General features: G+C 42.0%; 1 protein-coding gene across 1 annotated transcript in view; it reads right to left on the reverse strand.

Annotated features, from left to right (window-relative positions):
- Window positions 1-11,819, reverse strand: part of LOC123968145 — a 21,884-nt gene that overhangs the window by 6,653 nt on the left and 3,412 nt on the right. The window contains exons 5-7 of the mRNA XM_046044684.1: window positions 8,962-9,017; window positions 6,942-7,156; window positions 5,036-5,301 (exon numbers count right to left, since the gene is read on the reverse strand). Of these exons, the coding sequence (XP_045900640.1) occupies window positions 5,036-5,301; window positions 6,942-7,156; window positions 8,962-9,017 (537 nt within the window). The remainder of the gene's footprint in view (window positions 1-5,035; window positions 5,302-6,941; window positions 7,157-8,961; window positions 9,018-11,819) is intronic.

Here is an 11,819-nt window from a genome sequence, read left to right on the forward strand (position 1 = left end):
ATAGAAAATCTATGGGGTATTGTGAAGAGGAAGATGCGATACGCCAGACCCAACAATGCAGAAGAGCTGAAGGCCACTATCAGAGCAACCTGGGCCCTGAGCAGTGCCACAGACTGATGGACTCCATGCCTTTTGCAGTAATTCAGGCAAAAGGAGCCCCAACTAAGTATTGAGTGCTGTACAAGCTCATACTTTTCATGTTCATACTTTTCAGTTGGCCAACATTTCTAAAAATCCTTTTTTTGTATTGGTCTTAAGTAATATTCTAATTTTCGGAGATACTGAATTTGGGATTTTCATTAGTTGTCAGTTTTAATCATCCCAATTAAATGAAATAAACATTTGAAATATATATTTATATTTTATATATATTATATATTTGTGTGTAATGAATGAATATAATACCCAAGTTTCACTTTTTGAATGAAATTACTGAAATAAATCAACTTTTTGATGATATTCTAATTATATGACCAGAACCTGCATAACGCGTGCGACGGCACTGCAGGTCAGCGAAATCGGACCTTATGTTGTTCAAGTGGGCTATTAGCCAAAAAGCTAAAGAAAGAACAAGGGGGAGAGGCTTTTCTTTCCATAACTAAGTATTGCCATTAGGACTAGCTGTGTCACATGTCAACAACATGGTCTTCCGTAAACGTTGTGAGACCAGCAAAAAGCTTTCAACCACAAACAATTTTGTATTGAAGCCTCTGCTAAGAAACATGAAAGTTAGCCTGTAGAAAGAAACTCCGGCAGCTAACGTTACTGTCAGTGTAGCATCCACTCGGCAGGACAGAGTAGCGTTAATCAACGTTTTGGGTTTGGTAAAAGCACTGAATACTCAAATGCATGTGCAAAACAGTAATGTTAGTTCAAAAGTCGAGATACTTGCGTTATTTATTTTATCTCAGACAGTGGCGTTAAAAAAATGTTATGTAAGTCATACTCATTGATGCTGTTATGAATACGTGATCAGTTAAAATGTCGGGAGGGAGCTGCTTTGTTTTTTTAATTAAATTTAAATAGCCTATATCCATAGCCTATACGATACAGACGATACAAATGGATTCATTTCTAAAATGCGCTGCTGAACAGGTTTCCTGTCACTTTTAAGGATGGGGTGCGGTGGTTCAAAGTAATTGTAATGGAACAAGTAACGTGACTATTTACTTTTAATACCCAGTAATAATAATAATAACAATAATAATAAAGTAATATTGTTACTTTTTAAATGAGTAATAAGTAAAATGTAAATCATTACAATTTCTGAGTAATTTGCCCAACACTGTTGCTAGATATGCCGTATAAACTGATGTGCCACGAAGACAGAGTGCTGCTTTCTGCCCCCTAGTTGCACGCGCATCTCTGTGATGAAGAAACCCCGTCTATAAATACATCCATCCATTATCAACCCCTGCAGGGTTGTGGGGGTGCTGAAGCTATAATGCTGTCAGGCATTCTGTTTTGATGTCAGATATGTTTCTCCTTTTATTTATTTCCAGCTGAGTCAGCACACATACAGGCATGCCTGAAGTAGCCTAAAGTCATTTCAAATGTGCATATGGCACCTTTTCGCCTCAATGACAAATTAATTTGAACAGCATTAAACACTTAATTTCCTTAATTCTGGAGACATTTTCTGCACCAATCCAATGAAGGTTAAAGTCAAGGGCAACTGGACTTGGTTGAAGATACTGGAAGACGTTTCGTCCCTCATCCAAAGGACTTCTTCAGTTCTGACTGACTGGCAGGGAAACTCAGCTATTTAACCTCAGTGGGGTCGTTTGCCAGGACCGTCGATACCGCTGGTTCGTTAGTGCTCCTGGTTGCTGTGACGACAGTCGTTACAGTCGTTCGGACTACCCGAGGCCAAGACTGAACGACCATCGTTGGTATCTTCACCTGAGGCCAATAGGTTACGTTTGTTAAGTTTCCTGGGAAGTGATGAAAGGACAGCATTGTAAGTGGGGGATAAGTGGTGGCGTAGACCCCTCCTCTGTTCAATGATGGCTTCTCCATCCTGGTGTAGATGCTTCCTTGACACCTCTTTCAAACCATCCATCTTCTCTGTCTAAAATGTGCACCTGGTGGTCCTCAAACGAGTGTCCTCTGTCCTTCAGATGTAAGTAGACTGCAGAGTCTTGACCTGAGGAGTTGGCCCTTCTGTGTTGAGCCATGCGTTTGTGTAGTGGTTGTTTAGTCTCCCCAATATACAGGTCTGTGCATTCCTCACTGCATTGGACCGCATACACTAGATTGCTTTTCTTGTGTTTGGGTGTGCGGTCTTTGGGGTGGACCAGCATCTGTCTTAGTGTGTTCTTGGGTTTAAAAAACACAGGGATGTTGTGTTTGTTGGAAATCCTCCTGAGTTTCTCTGATACTCCAGACACGTATGGAATCACAATGCTGTTGCGTTTGACTTTCTTTTCTTCATCCCCTGTAGTTTTGTTCTTCTTGGATCTTGTGGCTGTTTTCACAAAGGTCCATTTAGGGTATCCACAGGCTGTAAGTGCCCCCTTCAGGTGGTTCTGTTCTGTCTCTCTGGCTTGGGCGCTTGTTGGTATGTTGTACGCTCTGTGGTGCAGTGTTCTCATGACCCCTAGTTCTGTTGTCCAGGGTGTTGTCTTGTGTTAGCCATTTCCTTACAGTTTCTACTGCTTCCATGGTGGGGATGCAGGTGAACAAAGAAGTAACGTCATAGGATACCATGGTTTCATCTGGGTCCAGTTTTAGTCCTCGAACTTTATTTACAAAGTCAATGGAGTTTTGGATATGGTGAGGCGTGTTTCCCACCAAAGGAGCTAAGATGGTAGAAATGTGTTTGGCAGTGTTGTAGGTGACCAAGTTAATGCTGCTGATAATCGGCCTGAGTGGGGCTCCTTCTTTGTATCTTGGGTAGTCCATAAATGCATGGAATGGCTTCTCCATGATACAAACGGTAATACTGTTCACGGTTGATGGTGTTGTCTTTCTGTAGCTGTAGACATTCTATGGTAGGATAGTGATGTTTTGATCCTTGCTCAGAGATGTCACAGCCTTCCTTTCTTGGATGGTGAGGTTGGAAGGGGGGGCCTTTGCATTAGAAAGGGCTGCAGATACCTTTAGTCTGAGCTGTTCCGCTTCCGTTTCTGTTAATTTGTTTTTTCCTAATGGCCGATTCTGTGGCTGTGATGAGGTCCACTATAGGTAGCTGCTGTGGTGTAATGGCAAAGTTTAATCCTTTGGCCAGAACGTCTTTCTCTGGTTGGGTGAGTTCCTATCTGACAGGTTTTTCACCCATCTGTTGTCTGTTTCAAGTGTTGTGGGGTTGTTGTCCTTTCTCCTCCAAGACAATTCTCCTGTTTTGTTAGTGCAGCTTGCTCTGGACTGTAGGTTTTGGAATTTCCGGGTCTGTCTTTCTTTGCTCTTGTTGTGCTGAGATAGCTGTGCTTTCTTGATGAAATCCTTGACCTTTTCCAGTGCTGTACTGGGCAGATGTGTTTCTAGTTTGTGGTGTATGTTGTCCAATTCTTTGTTCAGGGCTTCAATGGTGATATGTATCTGTCTCACTCTCTCACTCATCTCCAGGATTATTCCGGCTCTGTGTCCTTTCACCGTGGAGTGTAGGCTGTTGGGAATAAGTTTGTTTTGTCGGCATCTCAGGTTAAATCGTAGATGGTTCCTGTAGTCTGTAATTTTCCTGGCTGTCCTTTCATATTCCCGTACCAATCTGAGGGTGTTCATCCCAAATTGATTAGCAAGATGACTGTCTGACAACACCCTGGACAACAGAACTAGCCTCAGCCCCCCTGACCAGATCTGTAAATTACACGACCTCTGTCTAAACTTCACAGACATCTTTTCTGCACCAATTTATGGTGGAAATGTCTATAAAGGGAAGGACAAAACTTAGGTGGCAGGTGACAATTCAGAATACAAAAATATGTAATGCAGTAATCAAAAGCTTATTCTTTTTTTTTAGCTTATGTTAGTTTCTTTAAATATCAAGATTTCTTCAATATTTACATTGCATTACAGGCTTATTGTGCAAATAAACCTTTGTCATAGCACTTTTATTTGTTAATTAACATTTCTTGGTGCAAGCTTTTTTCAGAACATTATTAATGCTTTCAAAAAGTGGTGGCTATATGTCCCCAGCGTCCCCAGTGTAAATTAACCCCCCCACCCTCCCTGCAGGATGAGCTACTCCCCTCCTGCTCTCTCTCTCACTTCTCTCTCTCTCACTCGACGGGGCGGCTGTGGCTCAGGAGGTAGAGCGGGTTGCCCGTTATTTGGAAGGTCGTTGGTTCAATCCCAGCTCACCCAGGCTGCATGTCGAAGTGTCCTAGCGTTCTGAACCCCGAATTGCCCCTGGCGGCTGTGTATGAATGTGTGTCAAGTCTGTTTGACTGGGACTGTACCCTACTTGATGAGACGAGCACGCTGCTCTTCAGAAGAAGAAAACCGAAACTGAAAACACTTGTGATCAGACAGAAATATCACCACAATTCCACACAAATGTTCACTTCAGAAACCTCTGATAAAGTGCAGCTCACAGCCACTTCAGAGGGAATGAAGCATCCAGGGTACAGTAAAAGAGTAGTGTCTCCGAGCGTGGGGGACAGAGACAGCAGGACACAGAGCGTCAGATATTCTCTCACTAATACCGTTTGTGTTAAAACATTAACTAGACACTGACCGACAACATTTATATTTAAATGTTTTGATTATAATTTTGCTCGGGATAATTCACAAGTTGTGGACAAGTCCTGAAGCTGTGAGCAATGCGCGCTGTCTCTCTCTCTAAATGCAGGCAAGCTGAATAACGGTGGGGGGGTCACGTTACATGAACTTCAAACAGAATGTATTATTGCATATTAACATGGAAAATATTTTTGTTGTTGAGTTACAATTGTGGCTACAGTCAAAACATCCGGAGGTAAAGCCCCGGAGAAATGACCTGGCGACGCGGAGGGGAAGAACAGCTGATTAGTGTTCAGTGGACACCTGACTTGTTGAAAAACTGTGAACGGACAGCTGTAGGATGAAGCTTTACCTCGTCCAGATGAATGTTGCTCGGCAGGAGAAACAATTTGAGTTGTTGCCTCTGTGTTTCTGGGTTTGGGGGTCCGAGGAACAGCAGAACTTGGCTGCAAACTGGTGTCGTCCACAACCTCTTAACGATATCCCAGACTAGGCCGAAGGCAGAGAGGTGAGGGACTTTGACAACCACATGAGTCTCTGTAATCTCCATCGGGTCAAAGATGCTCATTCCATCATCAGTGATGTGGACGACAGACAGCAGACCATCAGGCAGCAGAGCTGTGAAAACACAGAGCGTTAAACAACCTCATTACAATGTTAGTCCTGTTGTACTTCCAGGAAGTCCAAACATTGAAGAGTATAACTGTTGCCCAGGTTGAGAAATTTATTGAATTGTCAGCGTTGGTGGATGGGAAGCCGGTGAGGGATTGTTCCCGTGTTGCTCTTTTCCATCAGTCTGGGCTTCTGTGTGTACTAGAGGGGATGTCCTGGGGGAACTAGCTAATCCAAAGAACGTAAGTTTAAAAAAAAGTTTTTAGTTTATTCATGATCCCTTGGTGATTTATCCTGATGACTTTGGTGACCTCCTGAATTTTTTTCTTGCTCAAACTTGACAAAATTCCCACTTGTATCAACAAATATAATATATTATGGGACGATTAGCATGAAGTGCTCTAAGAAACATACTGAAGTCTTAATCCCTGAAGTTTATAATTAAGTTTGTAGCCCAGCCATTGCATTAATGTTACGACAGCAGCTGAAGCATCTTGAACTTAATAAAGCAGCCAGAACAGATGGTGTCCATCCCCACGCTTTTAAAGTCTGTGGCGACCAGTTGTGCTCAGTGCTTCATACCATATTCTCATTGTCCCTATCGTCATCAAAAATTCCCGTGATATGGGAAAACATCTTGTACAGCCTTGTACTAATTCCCCAAAAACTAATGTGTCCTGGTGTTCCCTTACTAACCTTACTAATACTATTCAAACACACTTTAGCCCATAAATTAATTCATTTTAATTTCTGCCCCCCCCGTTCGGCCTGGTGACAAATAAATATATCATTAAATAATAAATAAAGAATACAAAAGGAGTAAATTAAAACTCCTCGTTAAAGCTAAATCTGTCTGGCCCTAACCCTTGCATGGTATTCAGCTCTTCATACTGTATACCAGGATGCTGGGCGGGACAGGAGGAAGAAAAACAAAGCAAAGGAACCACAGTTATTTCATGTCTGGCTCCTCCACAAAGGACTCGCAGCATATCCACAACCCTTCTGTGGTCATTCATGGTCCCAGAGGCCTTTCCTCTAGTGCTACCATCAGGCAAAACACAGGAATACAAAGTATAAAGATATTGATTGAATCCCAATCACCACAGTCCGAAATCTTTGAGGCACGTTCCTGGTGAGTCCGCGAGGGCTTTGGGCGTTCTCACTGTCAGATCCCTGAAGCGCAAACTTTCAGAGCTTTTTATGCACACTTTGAGAAAGTCATCATGTCTGCAGACTTTGCCCGAGGTAATTACCCATAATTCATAATGATGTTAAACTGGGAAGCTGGCGTAAAAAAAACCTGGATGAAGATGTATTATGCAGTTTAAAAACGACTTAATAACTAACCCAAACCCTCTGCCATGAAGAAAGTAAAAAATGTAAAATAAAAAGTCTCGAACCCACAAATGTTTTGGCGTAGTTATGGGAACGTGATATGTCCCTTGATACCATTTTGGGCCCTTGCAGCCTCTTGTGCTTAATCACTCACCAGGTGAGCTCAACTAAGACTGTGAGGGCTCAGGGCTCAGGCTTTATTTGGAGGTTGGGACTGGGCCAAAAAGACAAGATATTAAATAATTTCCCTGAAATGTACTGAACACATTCATGGATGTTGTTTTCATCACAAAGCACAATAATGTCCTCACCATCCTTTGTTTCACAGTGTGGCAGGTGGAGCTGACAGACAGCGTTCTCAGGACACTTGATACTGAACAGCAGCCCTGCAGCCGTCTTGCCGGCTGATTGGAGGAGGCTCTCATCCCATTGGACAGTCCGGTACAGCAGCTCCGCCTCCTGAGCCACAACAAACACCAGTCCAGTCAAAGCACACTGGAACACACCTGGACCAGGACACCTGAACCTGCAGGACACAGAGGGGCTGATTACAACGAGCTTTCAGCCTGCAGGCACCGTAGACAAAGAACTAACATGACCAGTTTACACATTTCAGCCAATCTAGAAAAGACCCAAACGAGGACATCAGTGGTCTGTACTACAAAGCGAGGTAACTGGCTTATCCAGGTAACTTTAGGAGTAACTTTGCGACGTCGGGTGTAACTTCCCGATTAGCCTGTACTACCAAAGGTGGATAGGTGTTAGCCGAGGTCTGTTGCCATGGCAATTTATGAATCGATCATACAACCCTCCTTACGGGAGTCTCGCTCACTACTGACTGAGATAAACATGCACGCGAGTATCTAAGGGTCAGAAAAAATTAGACTATGTTCTGGCTTGCCATGTAACGGCTTAAAAGATTTTGGCCCGATGCTACACTTATTTGCCGACCCCATCTGTAGGCTATAATTGAATTCTCTTAAGTGTTGATTGACTTTTTTATGTGTCCAAAAAATACAGAGCCAGGGTGGGGGTTATTAAGCCGAGTAAAAATTTCCTAGATGAAAGTGTCACATTTACAAGAACAAAAAGTCAGAAATTCCCTGAAATTACAGTCACAAAAAACAAGTTCATGTGTTTATGATGCATATTTTGTTGCCTTTTAAGGCTTATTTATTCAGGCTGCATATTTTGGGTGGTTTTTGCTCATAAGCACTACAGTTCATTATGGCGTAACACTTTCTATGAAGGTCATCGCTATAATGACTTTGTACATGGTCGGAGATTCTTGCCGCACATTGATATAAACTAGTTTTACTATTAGTTATAAAACATTAAATCAAATGTTTGCTTTAGCGCCTAATGCATGTTTGTAAGTAATTATAACAATTGTTATAATGTCTTATGGACGCATTATATTGTGTTATAAATATATGCATATATGCAAGTCATTATAGCGATGATCTTCATAGAAAGTGTTACCATTATGAATATTAGTTACAGCGGTGACCGTATTGGGGCTAATAAACATCTAGCTTTTGTCCTGGTGAAATAGTAGGGAAGAGTAGCAAGTGTATGAGTGTTAAAAATTAAGAGTAGGCACAAAATGGAGTTGACATGACAGTTAAACTTAAATACTGTATGCTTGAAAATAACTAATAATAAGTGTTTCAAGTAGTTAAATGCTCCGTATGCTCCGTACTTGTATAGCGCCTTTCTAGTCTTTTCGACCACTCAAAGCGCTTTTACAGTACATCTGCATTCACCAGTCATACACATTCATACATTGAGCCTAAGTAACTAAGTGCTCAAACGGAAAGTAACATTCACACACATTCATACACTGGCGGAACAGCCGCCAGGGGCAAATCGGGGTTCAGTATCTTGCCCAAGCCAACCCGCTCTACCTCCTGAGCCACAGCCGCCCCCAAGTTTGTAGTTTGTAGTTCACACTGGCAGGTCGAGGGGAAAGATGTCCAGCATAGAGAGGCAGATATCATTGAAATATTAAGATAACAGAGCATGAATAAAGAGAGAAGAGTTCAAAACTTTCTATTTTCTCGCCCTGCCCACACAGCTGACCAATCACTGAGTGAGGTGGGTCATGTGGGATTGTCTTTCAGAAAGTTAAAGAGATTGTCCTACAGAGCCTCCAGGGTTTTCTGAAGCTGTTCCACCATCAGAAGAGTAGTTCTGCTGAAGTATGCTGGCGCCTTCTGAGCTAAACTCTACTGAAAAGGTCCAACTTTCAGTTAAAGTGCTGAGAGGAGGTGAAGTTTAGGTTAAGTGTGATCACTCAATGGAGCATTCTGCATGTTGTGACTTGGTTACCTGTATGAAGTCTTTCCAGACTCAGTCAGCAGTTCAGGTGTGAAACTTAACTTCTCCTGAAATAAAAAAGGCACAAAATTAATTACAGAACAAGTTGAGATGGGAGCAGAAACTGGCCGCCCAACTCTCACAGACAGGATCCTCCTTGCTTCACGTTTACTATGTGCACTCTTTACTATTTATTCTTTTGTTTATTTAACAGGGACAGTGGACAGTCACTGATTCTCCCAGAGTTAGCTAGGTAGCTATAGAACCCAACAGAACAGAAGTAAAAGCACTTTCTATTTAAAACATTGCATCATACAAAAAAGAAATGTTCAGTAGTTTGTGATTAATGGTCACATGACTGGTTAGGTTTCAGCCATCAGTTGTTATTTTAAACTAGAGAGTAGAGCAGTGCCTGATGGGTATTGTGCTGCAGCTCTAATGGAGAAAGCTGACGATCCAAATTCAGCAGACCTGTGCTGTACTACACAGTTACCTACACCATTGATCACAACATCATGTTAGACAGACTGAGGCACTGGGTGGGGATCTCTGGTACTGCCCTAGAATGGTTTTCATCCTACCTGTCAAATAGGAAGTTTTGCGTGTCTGTAAACAACTATGTCTCTTTGTTCTGTCCAGTTAAATATGGTGTACCTCAGGGGTCGGTCTCAGGACCCATTTTGTTTTCCTTGTATCTGCTTCCCCTTGGACATATTATCCATAAACATGGTATTTCTTTTCATATTTATGCTGATGACACACAAATGTACCTCGTTTAATTTGGCAAGATAGTCTTAAAACTTATAGGAAGGCCCTCCGTAATGCCAGAGCAGCGTATTACTCGTCATTAATAGAGGAAAATAGGAACAACCCCAGGTTTCTTTTCAGCACTGTAGCCAGGCTGACAGAGAGTCACAGCTCTATTACTAGCCAAGTATTCCCATAGCTCTCAGTAGTTACGATTTCATGAGCTTCTTTAATGATAAAATACTAACTATTAGAAACAAAATTCACCAAGACCTGCCCTCAACTGGCACCGACTTATCTCTAAACTCAGGAACCTTAGAAACAGCTGTAGAACCAGATACATGTTTAGACTGTTTTGCTTCACTCAATCTTTACCAACTAACTTCAATAATTTCTTCATCTAAACCATCAACCTGCCTCTTAGACCCCATCCCGACTAGGTTGCTAAAAGATGTTTTACCCTTAGTCAGCACTTCTATGCTAGATATGATCAATTTATCTTTATCTACAGGCTATGTACCACAGTACTTTAAAGCAGCTGTAATTAAACCTCTTCTGAAAAAGCCCCAACTTGATCCGGATGTTTTAGCCAACTATAGACCTATATCTAACCTTCCATTTCTCTCTAAGGTTCTGGAGAAAGCAGTTGCTAAACAGCTGTGTGACTTTGTACAGAGCAATAGTTTATTTGAGGTTTTTAAGTCAGGATTTAGAGCTCATCATAGCACAGAGACAGCACTGGTGAAAATTACTAACGACCTCCTTATTGCATCAGACAAAGGACTTGTCTCTGTACTGGTTTTATTAGATCTTAGTGCTGCATATGATACCATTGACCATCAGATCCTATTCCTGAGACTGGAACATTTCATTGGCATTAAAGGAACTGCTCTAAACTGGTTTAAGTCCTATTTATCAGATCGATTTCAGATTCGTTTGTACATGTTAACGATGAATCCTCCATGCGGCCAAAGTTAGTCATGGAGTTCCTCAAGGATCTGTCCTCGGACCAATCCTCTTTACTTTATATACGCTTCCTTTAGGCAATATTATCAGGAAATATTCCATAAGCTTTCATTGTTATGCAGATGATACTCAGTTTTATCTATCGATCAAGCCAGATGAAACTCATCAGTTAGCTAAACTTCAAATATGCCTTCAGGATGTTAAAACCTGGATGACCTGTAATTTTCTAATGTTAAACTCAGATAAATCTGAAGTTATTGTTCTGGGGCCTAAGCACCTCCGTGACGCATAGATATAGTTTCCCTTGATGGCATCGCCCTGGCCTACAGCACCACTGTGAAGAATCTTGGAGTTATCTTTGATCAGGACATGTCGTTTAAGTCTCACATTAAGCAAATTTCAAGGACAGTCTTTTTTCACCTACGTAATATTGCGAAAATCAGGAACATCCTGTCTAAAAATGATGCAGAAAAACTAGTCCATGCATCTGTTAATTCTAGGCTGGATTACTGCAATTCTTTATTATCAGGCTGCTCGAAAAAGTCCATTAAGACTCTTCAGCTGATCCAGATTGCTGCAGCACGTGTGTTCTGACAGGAACCAGGAAAAGAGATCATATTTCTCCTGTCTTAGCTTCTCTGCATTGGCTTCCAGTAAAATCCAGAATAGAATTTAAAATCATTCTTCTTACCTACAAAGTACTTAATGGTCAGGCACCATTTTATCTTAAAGAGCTCATAGTACCTTACCACCCCACCAGAGCACTGCGCTCCCAGAATGCATGGTTACTTGTGGTTCCTAGAGTCTCCAAAAGTAGACTAGGAGCCAGAGCGTTCAGCTATCAAGCTCCTCTCCTGTGGAACCAGGTTCCAGTTTGGGTTCAGGAGGCAGACACCATCTCCACATTTAAGAGTAGGCTTAAGACTTTCCTCTTTGATAAAGCTTATAGTTAGTGCTGGCTCAGGTAGTCCTGAACCATCCCTTAGTTATGCTGCTATAGGCCTAGACTGCCGGGGGATTTCCCATGATGCACTGAGCTCCTCTCTCCTCTACTTTCTCTCCCTCTGTATGCAACCTCATCCCATTATTGCATGTTACTAACACAACTTCTCCCCTTTCTGGTAGTCTTGTGCTTTCTCGTCCCTCTCCTCTCTCCT

This window comes from Micropterus dolomieu, linkage group LG01 (genome assembly GCF_021292245.1).
Source record: "Micropterus dolomieu isolate WLL.071019.BEF.003 ecotype Adirondacks linkage group LG01, ASM2129224v1, whole genome shotgun sequence".
NCBI classification, from domain to species: domain Eukaryota; kingdom Metazoa; phylum Chordata; class Actinopteri; order Centrarchiformes; family Centrarchidae; genus Micropterus; species Micropterus dolomieu.